Genomic DNA, 21,287 nt, shown 5'->3' with positions numbered 1-21,287 from the left:
TTTTTCTACAGAGGGAGCATTTAATTCAAGTACTATATCCCTGGTTCTTTTTTTTTTTTTTTAATATTTTATTTATTTGACAGAGAAAAAGAGAGAGCATGAGTAAGGGGAATGGGAGAAGCAGGCCCCCTGCCAAGCAAAGAGCCCAATGCAGAGCTCCATCTCAGGACCCCAGGACCATGACCTGAGCCCAAGGCAGACGCTTAACCTATTGGGCCACCCAGTGGCCCTATATATGTGAATGAAAAATGCATGAAAAATGTTTTCTTCAATCCTTTTACTGGAAATTTCTTTAAATTATTTGAAGTGAAATGCCACTTGAGAGGTTTTCACTTAATAAGACTTTTCATAAAGTAAAAGACTATTTCAACCCCATACACATTTTTCAAGTTTATCGTGTACAAAAAGGAAATGCAATGAAAAACAAGAGATCAAATCCTGTTATCATCTACCTTTTACAGTTGCTAAAAAATTGTATCTCTGAAAACTTAAGCCCATGTTTAGATGACTGAAATTAAGCAACACTGATCTTTAATTTATTTAGAGCATTCAAACAAAGTAAAATAAAATTTTTTTTAAATTTTTTTTCCCCCAGTAATCTCTACACCCAATGTGGGACTCAAACTTACAACCCTGAGATCAAGAGTTGCATTGCTCTATGACTGAGCCAGCTAGGCGCTCCTCCTAATATATTTTAGAGAAGCTATTAATGACTTTTTATAGTTCTTCCTTGATTCTAAATATAACCTGTTGAGGCCTCGTTATTAAAATTTTCGTAAAATAGAAGTGCAAATGTATGTCTCAGTATCATATAAAATTATAACTCTTCTGTGATATCACTCTTTGAACAAAAACAATAAATGATATCTGGACATGGTTAAAAAATAATTTAAAATTTTAAATTCAGGTATGCCTGGATGGCTCCGCGGTTGAGTGTCTGCCTTTTGGCTCAGGGTATGATCCTGGTGCCGGGATTGAGTCCCACATCAGGCGCCCTGTGAGGAGCCTGCCTCTACCTCTGTCTATGTCTCTGCCTCTTTCTCTGTGTCTGTCATGAATAAATAAATTTAAAAAAATTTTTTCTTAATCCAAATTAAAAACGAAAGTATTTCAGGGTGCCTGAGTGGCTCATTCAGTTAAGCGTCCAACTCTTGGTTTTCATTCAGGTCATGATCTTGTAGTCACAGGATTGTGCTCAGTGCAGATTTTGCTTTGAATTCTTTTTCTTTCTCTCTCTTCTTCTCCTTCCCCCTTTACCCTATCCTACATGTACTCTCTCCCTAAATAATAAAATCTTTAAAAAAATATATTTCACCAATTTATGATGTTTTGAATGAAATAAAAAGGCTTGTTCTGTTGAAATCTACTTACAAGCTCCTTTCTTTTCATGCATTCCATCAGTGTTTGAAATAAATGAACTGCTTCACTCTGGCCAAAGTTAAATGTTTTTTTGATGGTTGAAATTATATCAGGCTCTGCTGCATCAGGAAGATTACTGTAGTGAGAGGAAACATAATTCACCAATTTCAATTTCTATTATTTGTAGACTCTAATATGAAGTATAGGTGAATCCACATAAGACCTTTAGAGATAATGTATTAATATTAAATACCTGACACTGAGTGAAATACTGTCCTTTATAAGACTCCCAACAAAAGTCATATGGGAGAAAAATAAATGTTGGAGTTATTATTCTCTTTGAATTACTTTGAATTGTTTTCAGGGCATGTGTTGCAATAGCACTACTCACATTTTATAAAATACTCTATAAAGATAATTTTAAGATATTATGGTGTATTAAGCACTACTTCACCAAAATGTCTTAAACCTGAGCACATTCACATTTTCTCTTTTCCTCAATAGGTAATATGGCTCAAAAATATAATGATATAAAACATTTTAAAATATAAAAATGAAAATTCATAGTGAAAGTCTCCTTCCCACTATATTCTATCTGCCCAGTTCTATCTCAATTGCTTGCCTTTTTCCATGTATGTACTTTTGGTAACTTTCCCAAATCTAGTATAAAGTTACCAACTTTTCTTAGCTACAAACTTTTGTTATATAGATATACCATAATTTATCTAGACCTCTTAATACACATTCTATTTTGTTCCAATCTTTTACTTTTGTAAACAACACTGTAATGAGTACTTTTTATGTTTTTATGTATTTCATATGTATAAAAATACATCTGTATAAATAATTCCTAGAAAATGGAATTAGTGGGTCAAAAGATACATGCCTCTGTACGTTTGACAGATCTTGCAAAATTATCCTCCAAGAAGACTGTTATATTTTAATTCAATCCAATAATGTATCAGACAAGCTATTTCCTCAAATTATAACAAGGTATTATATTAAACTTCAAATTTTCATGTCCATTAAATACTGAAATAAATCTAATATTCTAAAAAACCACAAATCTCTTTACATAGTTATTGAAATCTTTTTTAAGCACACACTTACCCTCCTTCTTCTGTTTGCTTATGAATATATGCTAGTAGGTCTGCAGCTCTGCCTGTTCCTTCACAAACAACAACTGGAACAGGAGGGCTTTCTTGAAGATACTCTAAAACAGTGAGGATAACATTTGGCCCACCCTCAAATATAAGTGCCACCACAGGGACACCTTGTCCAATTCCTTAAAAAAAGTAAAAGATTGTAAGATATTAGGCAAAACACAGTAATTCAATCTTATTTTTTACTCAATCAAAACACAAAATAAAGTCAAAATACAATGTCTTATAAGAGAGGTGAGTTGATGTCAAGCATTCAGCATGATAATAATCTAACCTAAATGAAGTAAATACTGAATAAATTACTTTTTCATTAACATAAGGTCTGTTCTAAATGACAAAGTTAGAAAATACAATGTATGATTAGGCATGCACTGGAATTCAGATTCACTGAAAAGTAAAAATTATTTTGTATATTTCACTAATTGAACTTTTTTTTTCACTAATTGAACTCTTGACAAGACATTCATACCACCAATTCATTTTTTAGTTTGTGTCTTGAAGATTTTTTTAAGTAAACCCTTCACCCGATGTGAGGTTCTAACTTACAACCCCAAATTCAAGAGTCACATGCTCCACCAAATAAGCCAACCCGCCAGGCATTCCTCATTTGTTTTTTAATACTGTATGAGTTGAACTTCTAATGTACATTTGTTTTTATTCACTTCTAAAATGCATACTTCTAGTTTCAAATACACTGAGATATTAACATGGAAGCCAATGACAGAGTCAGAATTACATAAATGGAACTGATCAATAAAATCTAGGACCAGGACGCCTGGGTGGCTCAGTGGTTGAGTGTCTGACTTCGGCCTAGATCGTGATCAGGCTCCCCAAAGACAGCCTGCTTCTCCCCCGTCTATGTCTCTGCCTCTGTGTGTCTCTCATGAATAAATAAATAAATATTAAAAAAAAAAAAAATCCAGGACCTCCTCAAGACTAACACAAAAGATTTAGTGAAGAATGTCAATTTCTGTTTTTACAATAATCTGCAATGCAGTGAGAAAATCCGAATACAAGCAACTGTAGGATTCTAATACATTCCTACAGGATTGAAGAGAAGATATGACTCCATCTTAATATGAATACATCAAACCTATAATTTTGTATTTCTATTTCACTTTGTCACAGAGCCCACCTTCTTGGTGTCCTAAGGTTACAAAATTTCTTCTTTTTGAAAATAAAAATCTAGATCTTGAACCAGAAAGTTATGACTGTGGTTGGAAAGGAAGACAAGTGTCAAGAATTTTAAGACATACTAAAGAGTAATACCTATTCAGGTAAAAAACTTCAAACAAGATACATCTTTGCAATAAAGTATTTTTTTTCCTCTTTTACTCTTTAATCTTGAATTTCAAATCAGGTAATAGAATATATCACACATTAAGAATATTTCTGAATTCCTTCGGCTGCAATAGGATTACAATACCAACAGAGCTTCCAATGAACCTCTGTGGCTTTGGCCTCAATATCTGAGTACCCTATTTGGCCTCAGACTTCTGTCCCTAAGTCTTTCTACCTTGTCTAAGGTCAGTTATTTTTGTTGTTTTGTACGTTGTCTTGCTACAAAAGGAACTGAGCAACAAATTTATAAATTCCCTTACTAGCATGAATTCTTTGCTGATTAATAGTTTTTTCAAGTTCTCTTCTCAATCTGACTTCTGCCCCATACTTTCCAACAGTGCCATCATCCACCAATATGAAATGGGAATGTAGATTATTCAGAACATTCAATTTGCTCAGAGGGTTCAACAAGGTTTGATAAGGAGCAACCACCTAAACAATAGCAAACATAACAGTTAGTGAGCAGAATTAAATATAAGATAAGGAAAAAATAAACTTCGAAATAATCTGTAAAGGCAAGGAGGTAAAATACTATTTACAATATAGTAACATAAAAAAAAGTCAAAAAATATGTCAAAAAAGCACAAATTTTTAAGACAGCTGATGATTAACCAAGAGTGGGCCAAACCATACGTTTATATTTCAACACTTTTGCAAAATATGTATTATTTTATTATCGCATGCAAAAGAAACAGAAAATAAATAAGTATATAGAGTGAAGAAACTGTTAGGTTATTAGTAGATAAAGTGCAATGTACAAAGGACACTAAATAAGAAAATCTAATAGATTTTTCTAGCCCTAATAGAATCTTTAAAATTGATATTAGGAATTTAATTGTACTTGAAAGTGATCGTTATTATACAGTAATTCCTTTTTAGTACTTGATAAATATTTATGACCAATTCACATGTTCTTAACCTACTCAAATAAAATGCTATCATTTGGTTACTATTCTTAATGACAGTAAAACTAATTCTTAATATCATATAGTCATTAAAAATGTAATTACAAAGACTGGCATGATTTGGAAAAGGTGTGAAATAGTTACACAAAAAAGAAACAAAAATGTACTAATACAATAATGACAACTATTTCTATCTGTGAATGCATTTTTGAAAGGATCAAAAGAAAACCTCAGGAAAAAAGGGAAAAAAAAGAGAAGGAAAATACTCTAAAAATAATTTGAGGGACGCCTGGGTGGCTCGGGGCGTGATCCTGGGGTCCCAGGATTGAGTCCCACATCGGGCTTCCTGCATGGAGCCTGCTTCTCCCTCTGCCTGTGTCTCTGCCTCTCTCCCTCTCTGTGTCTCTTGGGAATAAATAAAATCTTTAAAAATATATAATAAAAATAAAAAAATAATTTGAAAAGTATGGTATGATCATGAGTAGTTTAAGGTGACTTGCACTATTCTTGCCCTAGTTTTGTTTATACACAAGTTCAAATACAAGAAATTTTTAAAATCTTCTTACATCTCTCCCAACAAGATCATTTCTGTTTTCAATCACTCCCCATGGTGCTATTCCAATAGTGCAAATCTTTCGAGATGATCTGGAAGCATGTTCTTTGAGGGCATCACCAACATGTTTTGCCACACCTGCTCATATAAAATTTAATTCACTTTATTTGAAAGTAGTTATTGTTTTCAGAATAAACCTGTGCTCAATCTATAACATTATAATTGGTGATATTTTTCTTTACACAGAGAAGATAAAAAGCGACAAGGTCCAAAAGACAAAACTTAGAAAAGAAAACACAAGGACTAAAAACAAAACAAAACAAAAAACCCCACAATGTCAAATCACTATAACTGCCTGAAACACACGTAAAAGTAACTTTTACCATGTTGTTAGGCCTAGTCCTCTCTTAGATTCCTCATGTAAGTAACTGTAGTTTTTTGTTATTGCTCTACACATCATCTAAAAGAAAATGAAGAGTATGGCTCAGGACCATAAGCAAAACACACACACACACACACACAACAAGCAACTACAAAAGTTGTCCAACTAAATAAAAAAATTAGAAAAGTAGAAAAGACATTTTAAAAGAGCACATGGCTCCTCATTATCACTTATGAGCTGAATTGTATCCTTTTCAAAATTCCTATGTTGAAATCCTAATCCCAGTTGGAGACAGGTCCTTTAAAGCAGCTTTACATTTAAAAACGAGGTCATTGGGGTAGGGCCTAATCCAATCTATCTGGTGTCCTTTTAAGAAGACAAAATTCTGGACACAAAAAGACACCAGGAATGCACATGCATGGCGAAGAGGACACAGTGAGAAGGTGGCCATCTATAAGCCAAGGAGAGAGGCCTCAGGAGGAACCAAACCTGCTAACATCCTGATCTTAGACCTCTAAAACTGAGAAAATAAATTTTGTTTAAGCCACCTAGTTTGTGGTATTTTATTATGGCAATACAGTGGCCAATACAACACTCAGTTTGATTTTTATAAAGCATGAGATCTCATTTCTCACCTAGGTTATGGAAATAGCATCTTAACTGGTCTTCCAATTTACTGCCTTGCCTGTTCACAGTCTATTTTCAAAACATCATCCAAGTGATCTTTGCTCTTGTTAACTCCCTGCTTAAAACCATCCCTTCTTTAATTCAGAGTAAATGCAAAAGTGTTCTAACAGCCTATGAGGCTTTATAATGATGTGCCTAATACCCCTGCTATTCACCACCTTTCCTTACCCCATCCCATCCTATCCTCTATCACACCCCCATAACTTTACGACCTCATCACCAAATACTCCTTGTTCATCCTACTCAACTACACTGGACCCTTCGCCCTTCTTACCATTCTTCCAACACACTAGCAGCTTCTTTTCTTTTAAATCTCTGCCTCACATTACCTTTAACTTGCTCCCTCATTTCCTTCAATCTACTCACATGTCACCCTATTAATGATGCCCTCTCCATCAACCTTCATCATCCTTTCTCTGTATTTCATGTGTCACATAGCTCTTATTATCTACCATATAACATATTTAGTTATCTGCTTGTTATCTGCATCTCCTCTGCTAGAATATAAGTTCCACAAAGGTAAATATTTTGTTTGTGGAATGATGTATCTTCAGCAGCCAGAAGAATGCCTGACATACAATGAGGTTCAAAAACCCCTCATAGTAAAATGTCTGCAAGTTAATTTAAGTCATAATTATATTTTGCTTTGGATATTAATTTTTCTTTTTAATCTGTATGTCATAGAGAAGATCTGGAATGAAAAATTATAGTATATTAAAAACTAATTTTGTTTTTTTAAACTAATTTTGAAAGCTATTTCTTACCACTGTGTAGGCCATGGATTGCCATTTTTATATCAATTTACTAGTATTCAGATTAACACTTGGCTTGGTAATAGGGATCAATAACCTTTTTTTAAGATAGATCAAATAGTAAACATTTCAGGGTTTGCAAGGTAAAAAGCTATTCACCCCTCCACTGTTGCACCACAAATGTAACTATATATAATAGAAAAACAAATGAGTGTGGCTGTGTTCCAATAAACCTTTATTTTCCAAAATAAGGAGTGGGTTGGGTTTGGTACCTGGGACCATAGTTTTATCAATACCTGCTTTAATGTGTATTACTTTTTAAGAGTAAATGAAAACCAAATATACTTTTACATTTTACCATTTATACTTAGGAACTATAAGAGATTATTTAACAGAAAAACTGAATATACTGATATTTGGAGTTATTATTTCAAATATTTAATTAATATTATGAAATATTTACAAATACACTAAAGAGAATTGGTATAATCCTCACATTACCTGTGTTTACTCCTCCAGTTAAAATCCAGGCTCCGGTTGTAACTGCAGCTTTAATAAGACCCTTTCCAAGCAGCTGCTTGATTCGTGGGTGAAGCTCAAATTTCTGCATGCCTCCATGCACAGAGATAACAAGTTTGGGTAATTCCATTTGCCATTCTTTAAGCAAAAGTTGCAGAATGACTTCAGGTTTGGTGTCATATGATAGTCTCACATACTAAAAAAGATTTTTAAAGCACAAAATATATTCATATTCATTTTAAAGCACTGAATATATTCATAGATGTCATAATGCAACATTATACAACATTAGAAAAATGTTATTTATTTTTTATTTTTGGGAAAATGTTATTTAGATCAGATTATTATAAAGTAGATTTGATAGGTTACTTTTAATACACTTAACACTCCAAGGAATAAACAACAGCAAGCAAATGATTTCATTTTTTGAAAGATTTTATTTATTTATTTATGAGAGAGACAGAGAAAGAGAGGCAGAGACACAGGCAGAGGGAGAAGGAGGAAGCCTGATGCAGGACTCAATCCCGGGACCCCAGGATCACACCCTGACCTGAAGGCAGACGCTCAACCACTGAGCCACCCAGGCGCCCCAACCAAATGATTTTAAAGCTGGAAAATCATTCTATAAGAACTAAAGAAGCAGAAATACTCTAATTTCTAACCTTTAAAACATAAATATGTTCCTCTTCCTATTTATATAAACTCAATTACCATTCATCCAATTTACTCAATCTTTCAAAGCATTCAGATGGATTCACAAGTTTTTGTTTTTGTTTTTTAATTTTAATTATTTGAGAGAGAGAGCATATGGGAGAGAGCACAAGCAAGAACACCAAAGGGAGACAGAGCAGCAGACTCTTTGCTGAAGAGGGAGCCCAACACAGGGCTCAATCCCAGGACCCCAAGATCACAACCCGACCTGAGGGCAGCTGCTTAATCAAACGAGCCACCCAGGTGCCCTAACAGATTTAATTTTTTTTTAATTCTATAGAAAATAAGCTGCCACATCTGTGGAGTAAGTTCCTTTGGTTTATAAGATTTAAGAAAATTAGGTATGTCTTAAGTGACATCACAAAACTTACTTGCTATAACTACTCTTATTCATTTTCTTGGATGTACCTATATGATTTAGCTCATAAGAAATCTGAAATACTCGGAGCACCTGCGTGGCTCAGTTGGTTAAGCATCTGCCTTCAGTTCAGGTTGTGATCCCAGAGTCCAGAAATCAAGCCCTGTGTCAGACTCCCTGCGAGTCGGCTTCTCCCTCTCCCCATGTGCTCTCTCGTTCTCGCTCTCAAATAAATATATAAAATCTTTAAAAATAAAAAAAATCTGAAATGCTCCTTTGTTGAAAGAAAAACATTTTTAATCATCTCTAACAAAGTTTTTTTTTCTTTAAGATTTTATTTATTTATTCATGAGAGGCACAGAGAGAGAGAGACAGGAAGAGACATAGGCAGAGGGAGAAGCAGGCTCCACGCAGGGAGTCTGATGTGGGACTCGATCCTGGGACTCCAGCATCATCATGCCCGGAGCCGAAGGCAGACACGTAACCACTGAGCCACCCAGGTGTCCCTATAACAAAGTTTCTTTGCAAAACAATATACTGCCCATTGCTTACAACCAGAGATCAAATACCAATGAAAAATATTCTAAAATATCAGAACCCAAAATAGCAGAATTTTACAGAACTGAGAAGACTCGAGAATGTATGCCATGAGAGTGCCTGGGTGGCTTAGTTAGTTAAGCATTTGCCTTTGGCTCAGGTCATGATCTCAGGGTCTTAGGATTGAGCCCCACATCAGGCTCCTGACTTGATAAGCAGGGAAATCTGCTTCTCCCTCTGCCCCTCTCCCTGCTAGTGCACGCATACGCGCGCTCTCTCTCTCTCTCTCTCAAATAAATTAATTTTAAAAAAGGCTATTTGTAACAAGATTATTTTCTATACTAAGTCTTCCTGCTTTTGTTTAATTCATCATTATATATGGCGGCATAAAGTCATGTTTGGAAAACAGCTTAAAGTTAAAAAAAAAAAAAGATTATGTAAGGAATAAATGAGGAGTTCCACTTTGGACAGTGGGAGACTAGACTGTTTTGAACTAACTCTGCCCCTAGGAATAGAGAAACTAGAAAATAAACATGTCTGAAGGCATCATAGAGCTTCCAAGGCAGTGAAAAGTGGGATCAGGATCCAAAAGAACAGGAAAACTAAGAGAGATGGGCCCACCTTTAGCACTGCTTTTCCCATCAAGGCAGGGAGGCAGGCAGAACAAAGAACAACATAAAGGGTAAAATGCTGATAAATATAAATAAAAAATAATTATGTTTGGGGGGTTTAAAATTATACTAACAAAAGCATGTAAGTCATGAGAAAAATAAATGAAGTTTTAAGTATTCTAAAGGTTCTTGCACTTGCACTGTCCAAAAAGTAGTAAAAGGACTAATTATAATAAATTGTGTTTTGTGGCATTTAATAAAAGATTAATCCACAGAAAAAGAATGTATAAATAACATGTTAATAAGGGAAAATGAAAGGGATCCCTGGGTGGCGCAGCGGTTTGGTGCCTGCCTTTGGCCTAGGGCGTGATCCTGGAGACCCGGGATCGAATCCCACGTCGGGCTCCCGATGCATGGAGCCTGCTTCTCCCTCTGCCTGTGTCTCTGCCTCTCTCTCTCTCTCTCTCTCTCTCTCTCTCTGTGTGTGTGTGTGTGTGTGTGACTATCATAAATAAATTTAAAAAAATTTTTTTTAAATCTTTAAAAAAAAAAAATAAGGGAAGATGAAAATAAAAAATATTTAATCCAAAGCAAACAAGAAAAGAGGACAAAGAAAAAGAGTTAACGAAACTCAAAAAAAAGTACTTCTTAAAAAGAAACCTCTTAAACATAAGGAAAGGTTAAAAGGGAGTAAGACATGAACAAACATTTCTCTAAAGAAGACATATAGACACATGAAAAAAATCCTCAACATCACTCATCTCAGAAAAATACAAATCAAAACCACGATGAGATATCACTTCACACCTGTCAGAACAGCTAAAACCAACTCAGGACACAACAGATGTTAGCAAGGATGCAGAGGAAGGGGAACCCTCTTGGTAGGAATGCAAACTGGTGTAGCCACTCTGGAAAACAGCATGAAGACTCCTCAAAAAATTAAAAACAGAACTACCAAACAACCCCACAATTGTACTACTAGGTATTTATCCAAAAGATATAAAAATAGTGATTTCAAAGGGGTACCTACACCCCAATGTTTACAGCAGCAATATCCAGTACAGCCACTATGGAAAGAACCCAAATATTCATTTACTGATGAATGGATAAAGATATGATAGATATAATATACAATGGAATATTACTCAGCCACGAAAAAGAGAGAAATCTTAGTATTTACAACAATGTGGATGGCTCTAAAGTATGTTATGCTAAGTGAAATAAATCCATCAGGGAAAGATACCATATAACTTCATTCATGTGGAATTTAAAAAACAAAACATGATGAACATAGGGGAAGGGAAGGAAAAATAAAATGAGATAAAAAGAGAGGGAGACCATAAAGCAAACCATAAGAGACCCTTAACTAAGGAAACAAACTGAGGGTTGCTAGAGAGGGGAGTGGTGGTGGAATGCAGTAACTGGACGATGGGCATTAAGGAGGGCACTTGATGTAATGAAAACTGGATGATATATATAACTGATGAATCACTAAACTCTACCCCTGAAACAAATACCACACTGCATGTTAACTAACTTGAATTTAAATAAATTCTTGAAAGAAAAAAATAAAAGGGAAGAAAACTTTAGCTATGCTGATTTAAGAAGCCGACTTTGAAAAAAAAAAGACAAAAGAGGGCAGCCCAGGTGTCTCAGCAGTTTAGCACCACCTTCAGCCCAGGGTGTGATCCTGGAGACCCGGGATTGAGTCCCGTGTCAGGATCCCTGCATGGAGTCTGCTTCTCCCTCTGCCTGTGTCTCTGCCTCTCTCTCTCTCTGTCTCTCATGAATAAATAAACAAAATCTTAAAAAAAAAAAAGACGACATAAGAGGGGTGCCTGGGTGGTTCGGTTGGTTAAGCACCTGCCTTCAGCTCAGGTCATGATCCCAGGGTCCTGGGATGGAGCCCCACTTTGGGCTCCTTGCTCAGGGGGGAATCTGCTTCTCCCTCTCCCCCAACCCTCTGCTCATGCTCTCTCTCTCTCTCTCCCTCTCAAAAAAATAAATAAATAAAATCCTTAAAAAAAAAGTAAATGACAAGAGTAAGGCATTTCATAATGATAAAATGTTCAAGATGTAACATTCTGTATTTATATGCACCTACACAAAGAACTTCAAAATACACAAAGAAATGCTTTCTGATCTACTGCTACACAAAATTTCAGACAACAAATGTATTATATGCTATTTAGATAACAAGATAAATGAAGTTAAAAAAAAATCAAATATGTGACATACCTTAGCTCTGTAGGAATGAGAACCCCCTTGAAAATTTATGACTCCATAAGCATCCGTTGGACTCTGTTCTGTATGCTTTTCCACAGACCATTCTTCTAATGTCTGATTAAAATGGTCACCCAATTTCACATCTGAATATTTCATGGCAAGACTTGCAGTAAAACAAGCATGTTGCTTGACCAAGCGACCACAAAAACACCTAAAGGAAAGAAATGAAATTTTAAAAAGACCTTTCAAAAAATCAGTCAATGAAAAACTGAATTAAAATAAACCAATGAAGAATTGAAATGTTTAATGAAGAATCAAAATAATTTAACTTTCTAATTTTATAATACAAGTAAATTAATATCCTTAACATAGAAGAACAGTAAAAATACTTGATGATGTAGTCCTCTAAATTGAGTGTATCTACAAAATGTAGTAGACCATAACAGAATAATATTCAGCGTGAGAATATCTAATATTAGAATAGTAAACACAATATGGATGATCTCAAAATTATCATGCTTCATGAAAGAATCCAATGCAAAATAGTACATATTTCAACAATTTCATATATATGTAATTCAAGAGAATGCAAAATAATATATACAATGATGACAATGGTGGCCCAGAGCCAAGGGCTGAAAAAGCAATTATATTCTACCTAGAAGCACTACAAAACACTACTATGTAGGAAGCAGATACCCAGTGGTGCCAGACAGTCTCACGGATTTGATAAAAAAAAAAAAAAAAAAAAAAAAAAAATCATAGGGGTGTCTGTGTGGTTCAGTTGGTTAAGTATTTAACTCCTGATTTTGGCTCAGATCATGATCTTGGGGTCATGACCCCAAGGGGTCAGCCCCTGTCTCAGGCTCCCCATTTAGCAGGCAGGGAGTCTACTTGTAGATTCCTCCTTCTCCCTTTGCCCCTCCCCCTACTCAAGCACACACTCTCTAAAATAAATAAATAAACCCTTTTTAAAAAATCATATCACAGTTTGTAGAAGCCAACAGAGCTAGAGTTTGTAGCACAAAAAAACAAAAAGAGGAAGGAGCCACATGAGAAAGTTCCCAATATATGCAGAAGGGTCTTCTTAAACATAAGTAAGAACAAACTACTGAAGGCAGATATAAGAACTACTAAACCATGGTCACCCAAATAATTCCTGAAGCTGATAAAGGGCAGGGAACAGTTGGTGTTGCTACTAGCCAGAGTAAGAGATCTCAAAACACAAGACCTACAAAGGGTCCTCAGAATAGTAATACCTAATTAGAAGGGCTAAATTAGACCTAGACCATTATGTACCACAACAAACTGTAAGAGCAAGACTTGAAAGGATATTAATCCAAAGTAACTTAATTCCATGCTAAAATAAGTCCACAACTCCCTAACAGAATGATAAAATCCAGTACCCCAAAACATAAACTCTCTCAAATAAATGAATAAAATCTTTGGAAAAAAATACAATCTACCCAAAATGAATACTGAGAGAAAAGACTGGAGGGAAACAAAAGGAATTGAACATCAGCAACCTGTGGAACAAACTAAAGTAGCTTAACAGGGGCACCTGGGTGGCTCATTGGCTGAGCATCTGGCCTTTGGCTCGGGTTGTGATCTTGGAATAGAGTCCTGCATCAGGCTCCCCACAGGGAGCCTGCTTCTCCTTCTACCTAGGTCTTTATCTCTCTCTGTGTCTTTCATGAATAAATAAAATATTTAAAAAGCAAAACCAAACAAAAAACAGCAAAGTAGCTCAACATACACATAATTCAAGTCCCAGAAAAAAAGGGAGTGGGAATAAAAATTTGAAACAGTGGGCAAAAATCTGAAAACTATCTGAATGACAGATCTGAGCAATTCAGTAAGAACTGAGCAAAACAAGCTTAAAGAAATCAGATTAGGGCACTGCTGAGAGCCAATGACAGAGAAAATCTTCAAAGTAGCATATCACATTATGTGCAGAAGAACAAAGGTAACAATGACAGCAGACACATTGTCAAAAATCATGTAATCCAACAGTCACCGGTACATCATCTTTCTTTTTTTTTAAGTTTTATTTATTTAAGTAATTTCTACATTCAATTTAGTGCTCGAATGCACAACTGTGAGATTAAGAATTGTATGCTCTTCCAACTGAGCCAGTCAAGTGCCCCAATTTTCTGGTATAGCATCTTTAAAATACTAAAAGTAAGGAGGAAACCCTATCAAATTAGAATTCTGTAAGGCTTAACAAGACTATCAGCTAACTACAATGATTTAATAAATTTATAGAACACCCAACAAATAATAAAAACTCCACTTGAGTGTACAGAAGTATTTACCAAGATAAACCATATTCTGGGCCATATAATAAGTCTCAATAAATTTGAATAAGGATGGAAATCATACAAAGTATTCTTAAACCACAATGAAATGAAACTAGAAACCAATCGAAGAAAAATGGGTATGGGGGATGGGGGGATGTTCCTGAGTGGCTAGGTCGGGTAAGAGTCTGACTTTAATTTTAGCTCAAGTCACGATCTCATCACTCATGAGATCAAGCCCCGCACAAGGCTCTGAGCTGGTGTGGAGTCTACTAAAAATTCTCTCTCTCCCTCTGCCCTTCCTGCCTACCACTCTCATGTGCACGCTCTCTCCCTTAAAAAAAGACTGAGAAATTCTTCTCAATAATTTGGAAATTAAGTAACACTCTTTTTATTAACTCATAGATCAAAGAAAGTCACAAAAGAACTTAGAAAATATGTAGAAAAAAAAACAACAAAAAAAGAGAATATGTAGAACAAAATGTAAATAAAAATAAAAATAATACTGGGATGCCTGGGTGGTTCAGCAGTTGAGCATCTGCTTTTGGCTCAAGGCATGATCCCAGAGTCCCGGGATCAAGGCCCATGCATCAGGGTCCCTGCATGGGGCCTGCTTCTCCTTCTGCCTGTGTCTCTGCCCCTCTTTCTGTGTTTCTCATGAATAAATAAAATCTTTTCTTAAGAAATAAATAAATAAAATAAAAAATAATTTCAAAATGTATGGAATACAACAATACAGTGTTAGTACAAAAAGTTACCATATTTACATATATACTTTACAGTATAAAAATATATGGGATAAAAATCTGCAGTATATAGTTTAAACTAGAAAAAAGAAGATCTGCTATGGGAGGAAGGTAAAGATGGCAGCAGCCTGGACACAGGTCCAAGGAATCTGATGGCTAAAAAGGGCAGCCCAAACCATGGTGCCCTTGGGTACACCAAAAGCTTTGCACATTACCAAGGACATGCTCTCGGGGTCCTATCTCAAGACCCCAGAAAAACGGCCACCACCACCAAGTAGTATAATATGCAGGTAGACTACCAACTGTACCCAGATAGATGGCATAGGGTACGGCAACTCTGCTAACAACAGAGGTCCATGGTATGACTAGGACCACCCAGACCTGAGGTTGAACTGGGGTGTACTGATGCCTTGGGACCTTGTAATGTATATCAGAAACTGTGTGGACACATCCCCCAGGCCTGTTTCCTGGAATCTTTTTTTTTTTTAAGATTTTATTTATTTATTCATAGAGACAGAGAGGCAGAGACACAGGCAGAGGGAGAAGCAGGCATCATACAGAGAGCCCGATGTGGGACTCGATCCAGGGTCTCCAGGATCACGCCCTGGGCTGCAGGCGGTGCTAAACCGCTGTGCCACCGGGGCTGCCCTGTTTCCTGGAATCTTATGTGTAAGTACCTCTTCAGCTTCATGGCCTTAATGCTTTCATGTTTTGGGTTAGAGAGACTTACTCAACCTCTCAATCTGTGGGGCCAAAGCAATATCCTTATAATAATCTGTACCTGGAACAAGGTGGTGATCCCACCAAAGAGCCTATGCCAGAGGTTCACGATGAGAACGGAGGTAACGTCATCAGTTTTCTGCTCCCTAACTCCTTCATTTCTAGAAATTTAACCTTAATGAAATCCCTAATAAAACAGTGCTATGGTTTAAAAAAAAACAAAAAAACAAAAAAGGAAAGACGACTTGTAAGCAATAGTCATCTAAAGTTTCACATTAAAAACTTTTTAAAAAGGGCAAATTACACCCAAAGTGAGCAGATGGAAAGAAATAATAAAGAGCATATAATGAAACATGAAAAGAAAAACAATGGAGAAAAATCAATGAAACAAAAAGCTTGGTCATTGAAAAGACCAACAAAATTCAATAACTATTCACTTACAAATATCTTCAACAAACTAAGAAAAGAGAGAACTTCTTCAACACAGATATCATCATACTTCTTATATGTTGGCTATGAGTACTACTCACTACATTCTGAGTCCTGTGAGCCCTCCTAGCTAATCACCAAACCTTGGGGTCATCTTGGGGACACTTGACAAAACTAGACAAAATATATGTGATAACTGTTTTTAAGCACCAAACAAGAATTATGGGACTTCAATTCTTGAAATGAAGGAAAATTTATGAGGTGAGGCCTGTAATTGTACCAATCACCTGGGGGAATTTCTTAACCATTGTGCATTGAGAGAATGCCCAGGCAGAAAAGGGCGGTGTCAATGAGATGAGCAAGGAGGCAGCAAACAATTCCAGGCTGCTAAAATTTGTACAGGGTACCAGAGGAGAGCTACAGAAGGAGGGAGCCAAGAAACTCGAATGAGGATTAACCATGGGTTCTTAGCAGCACACTGAGCTGTATCTGTGTCAATTAAGATTTTGACATTTAACAGAAATCACCTGCTATGGGCCTGAGAACTGAATCATAAAGGGCTGTGAGGCACTGCAATCTTAGTTAAGAGTGAAAAGACATGATTAGGCATCCTGGGCATTCAGCTAAGACCCTAAAAAAGGTTTTACTTTAGGAGTACAGTCTACATTCTAAAACTAAATTCAAAATAATAATAGAACTGCCCTAACGAAGAATGAAATCAAGCCTGATGGGACAAAAGAATCTGTCAATAATTCAACCACTTGTCAGTACAAAATTTAAACCCTTTAAAGGAAAAAAATTTAAAAATTTAAAAATTAAATCCTTTAAAGGAAGATGACATAGTCCAGAACCCCTAAAGTGGATCATGCCAATCTGCGGAATACAATAAAAAATTACTAGACATGAAAAAACAAAAAGTGACTCATAATCAAGAAAAAAGTAGATAAATTTAATAATTCAATAGAAATAGACCCTAAATGACACAGATATTTGAATTAGTAAACAAAAATTTCAATGCAGATGTAAGTATGTTCAAAGATTTCTAGAAATAGTGATAATGAGGATACAGATAAGGCATCTCAGCAGTGACTTGGAAACTACAATAAAGAATCAAAAAATAGAGAAATGAAAATTTTAGAACTGAAAAATATAAGAAAAGTTCACCGGATGGGCAAAACAGCACATTGGCAATTGTAAAAATAAAGATTAGTGGAAAAAAAAAATAAATATATTGCAAAGCTACAATAACCAAAGGAAAAAAACAAAGGATTGGTGAACCTTAAGACATATTAATACAAATGCTCTACTTTAATCAATGGAATAAAATTTTAATTAAAAAAAAAACAGACTGGGGTGTCTAGGTGGTGGTGCAGTCAATTAAGCATCCAGCTCTTGTTTCAGCTCAGGTCATGATCCCAGGGTCCTGAAATCTCTCCCTCTCCCTCTGCCCCTCTAGCAGCCCCCCCAAAATAAATAAATCTAAAACAAAACAAAACAAAAACCAGGGCTTCAGTAACTCATATAAAATATCATGCAACATGAGAAAATGCTCTGCATCACTTGCCATCAGGGAAATACAAATCAAAACCACAATGAGATACCACCTCACACCAGTGAGAATGGGGAAAATTAACAAGGCAGGAAACAACAAATGTTGGAGAGGATGCGGAGAAAAGGGAACCCTCTTACACTGTTGGTGGGAATGTGAACTGGTGCAGCCACTCTGGAAAACTGTGTGGAGGTTCCTCAAAGAATTAAAAATAGACCTGCCCTACGACCCAGCAATTGCACTGTTAGGGATTTACCCCAAAGATTCAGATGCAATGAAACGCCGGGACACCTGCACCCCGATGTTTCTAGCAGCCATGTCCACAATAGCCAAACTGTGGAAGGAGCCTCGGTGCCCATCGAAAGATGAATGGATAAAGAAGATGTGGTTTATGTATACAATGGAATATTACTCAGCCATTAGAAACGACAAATACCCACCATTTGCTTCAACGTGGATGGAACTGGAGGATATTATGCTGAGTGAAGTAAGTCAATCGGAGAAGGACAAACAGTGTATGTTCTCCTTCATTTGGGGAATATGAATAATAGTGAAGGGGAATATAAGGGAAGGGAGAAGAAATGTGTGGGAGATATCAGAAAGGGAGACAGAACATAAAGACTTCTAACTCTGGGAAATGAAGTAGGGGTGGTGGAAGGGGAGGAGGGCGGGGGGTGGGGGTGAATGGGTGACGGGCACAGAGGGGGACACTTGACGGGATGAGCACTGGGTGTTATTCTGTATGTTGGTAAATTGAACACCAATAAAAATTAATTTATTAAAAAAAAAAGAAAGAAAAATGCAAAAAAAAATAAATAAAATAAAATATCATGCAAAAATAAATAAATAAATAAATAAATAAATAAATAAATAAATAAATAAATAAATAAATAAATAAAATATCATGCAGTCTTGGGGCACCTGGATGGTTCAGTCAGTTTAGCATCTGCCTTTGGCTCAGGTCATGATCTCAAGATCCTGGGATAAAGCCCCATCCATGTCAAGCTCCCTGCTCAGGAGGGAGTCTGCTTGTCCTTCTCCCTCTGTCTCCCATCCCCTAGCTCATGCGTGCTCTCTCTCAAATAAAGTAAGAAAATCTTTCTTTTTTTAGCCATTTTTATAATTTATATATTTGAGAAAGGGAGAGAGCACACACAGGCAGGAGGGAAGGGCAGAGGGAGAACGAGAAGCAGGCTCCCTGTAGAGCAGGGAGCCCAATGTGGGACTCAATCCCAGGACCCTGGGATTGATTACACCTGAGCCATAGGCGGGTGCTTAAGTGACTAAACCACCACCTGGGCACCCCAATAAATAAAATGTTTTTTAAAAATCATGCAATCTGGGATCCCTGGGTGGTACAGCGGTTTAGCACTGGCCTTTGGCCCAGGGCGTGATCCTGGAGACCCGAGATCAAATCCCACGTCGGGCTCCCAGTGCATGGAGCCTGCTTCTCCCTCTGCCTATGTCTCTGCCTCTCTTTCTCTCTCTGTGTGTGACTATCATAAATAAATGAAAATTTAAAAAAAAAATCATGCAATCTAACGAAAACATAACTGGACTCTAAGAGGGAAGAAAGAGTGGGGCAGAAAAACATTTTAAGAAACAATGGCTAAAAACTTCTCAACTTGGTGAAAAATACGCACTTACAGATATTTTGCACAGTACATACAAAGAGAATCACTCTTAGGCACATTGTACACGCGCTGCTAAACACCAAAGATATAGGAAAAAAGTCTTTAAAATGGTCAGAAAGGGGCACCTGGGTGGCCCAGTGCCCAGTGGTTGAGCGTCTGGGTTTTGGCTCAGGCCATGATAACGGGGTCCTGGGATCGAGCTCCCCATCAGGCTCCCTTAAGGGAGCCTGCTTCTTAAGGGAGCCTGCTTCTTCTTCTCCCTCTGCCTATTTAGTTATCTAGCAAGAAATTTAGGATTCATCAAATCCTATTGAGTTTATCTCATTAATCCCTTCAAATATATCTAATTCTCTTCATTATCATAGCCACTATTTTTTTTTAAAGATTTTATTTATTTATTCATAGAGACACAGAGAGAGAGAGGCAGAGACACAGGCAGAGGGAGAAGCATGCTCCATGCAGAGAGCCCGACGTGGGACTCGACCCAGGGTCTCCAGGATCACGCCCTGGGCTTGCAGGCGGTGCTAAACCGCTGCACCACCAGGGCTGCCCCATAGCCACTATCTTAATTCAGGCTCTCATATTTTCCAGAATTACTCTAAAACTTCCCAAACTATTTTTTTCTCCCAATCTAACCTCCTCAAAATGCCAACTGCTTTTACCAAATAAAAAAAGAGAAGAAAAACTAAGCATTTTATTTCCCTGTATATCCTTTGACATGAAATCAAAACTATGTGACATAGTACCAGCTTAAATGATCTAGTCTCTATGTAGCTCTCCAGATCACATCTTTCCAATATCCGTATTACATTCTACATTCTGCAGTTTCCTGACAGAACCATAATCCTCTTTCATTGCCAGGTCTTTCTGTTCTCTTTGCCTAAATCCATTTTGCTCAATTTTTAACCAACTAATTCACATTCAACTTTAGAAATCTACTCAAGGGATCCCTGGGTGGCGCAGCGGTTTGGCGCTTGCCTTTGGCCCGGGGCGCGATCCTGGAGACCCGGGATCGAATCCCACGTCAGGCTCCCGGTGCATGGAGCCTGCTTCTCCCTCTGCCTGTGTCTCTGCCTCTCTCTCTCTATCTCTCTGTGACTATCATAAATAAATTAAAAAAAAAAAAAAAAAAAAAAAAAGAAATCTACTCAAGCAGTTTCACTGGAGTTTCAAGCAGCTTTGCCCAATCCTTCAGCTCCAAACTCTGAGCAAAGTAAACGTCAATGTAGTAACTTGTAAGTTTTATCCCACCGAACTGATGCGTCTAATGGATTAATTTTACTTATTTATTTTTAAAGATTTTATTTATTCATGAGAGATGGGGGGCGGGGGGGGGGGGGACAGACAAGGGCAGAGGGAGAAGCAGGTTTCCATGCAGAGAGCCCGAAGTGGAACTCGATCCCAGGTTTCCAGGATCACACCCTGGGCTGAAAGTGGCGCTAAACCGCTGAGCCACCAGGCTGCCCCTGGATTAGTTTTATTTTTCAAAATACGTGCAACAGAGTTTTGTTATTAAACTTACCTGACGAGTTGCTGACAAATCTGACATCCTGGAAGACATCTATAATACAAGGTAAATTTATTAATTAACATTTAGAAAGTTTTTTAGTTTAAAATTAAACTATGTAATACTATAAAAACCATATACTTAGTTTTTCAGTAGATATCACAAGTCATTTATACTTTGATTTTTATTTTTTTTTTTTTTTTTTTTTTTTTTTTTTAAATATTTTTTTAATCTTTATTTATTTATGATAGTCACAGAGAGAGAGAGAGAGAGAGAGAGAGAGAGAGAGGCAGAGACATAG

The 21,287-nt window shown here is 36.6% G+C and overlaps 1 protein-coding gene and 1 pseudogene across 3 annotated transcripts in view; one reads left to right on the top strand and one right to left on the bottom strand.

Moving 5' to 3' along the window:
* The window catches only part of TRPM7 (transient receptor potential cation channel subfamily M member 7), a 119,825-nt gene that overhangs the window by 66,707 nt on the left and 31,831 nt on the right, over window positions 1-21,287 (bottom strand). For all 3 annotated transcript variants that reach the window (XM_055319774.1, XM_055319776.1, XM_055319775.1), the window contains exons 3-9: window positions 21,002-21,040; window positions 12,117-12,315; window positions 7,644-7,857; window positions 5,335-5,459; window positions 4,124-4,295; window positions 2,470-2,644; window positions 1,372-1,495 (exon numbers count right to left, since the gene is read on the bottom strand). In XM_055319774.1, the coding sequence (XP_055175749.1) occupies window positions 1,372-1,495; window positions 2,470-2,644; window positions 4,124-4,295; window positions 5,335-5,459; window positions 7,644-7,857; window positions 12,117-12,315; window positions 21,002-21,040 (1,048 nt within the window). The remainder of the gene's footprint in view (window positions 1-1,371; window positions 1,496-2,469; window positions 2,645-4,123; window positions 4,296-5,334; window positions 5,460-7,643; window positions 7,858-12,116; window positions 12,316-21,001; window positions 21,041-21,287) is intronic.
* LOC129506151 (NADH dehydrogenase [ubiquinone] 1 beta subcomplex subunit 8, mitochondrial-like) lies at window positions 15,265-20,363 on the top strand (annotated as a pseudogene).

The sequence above is a fragment of the Nyctereutes procyonoides genome, unplaced genomic scaffold (genome assembly GCF_905146905.1).
Source record: "Nyctereutes procyonoides isolate TBG_1078 unplaced genomic scaffold, NYPRO_anot_genome, whole genome shotgun sequence".
In the NCBI taxonomy this organism is placed as follows: Eukaryota; Metazoa; Chordata; class Mammalia; order Carnivora; family Canidae; genus Nyctereutes; species Nyctereutes procyonoides.
Note: the sequence above shows the minus strand (reverse complement) of the source record. Positions and strands in the feature narration are given on the sequence as shown.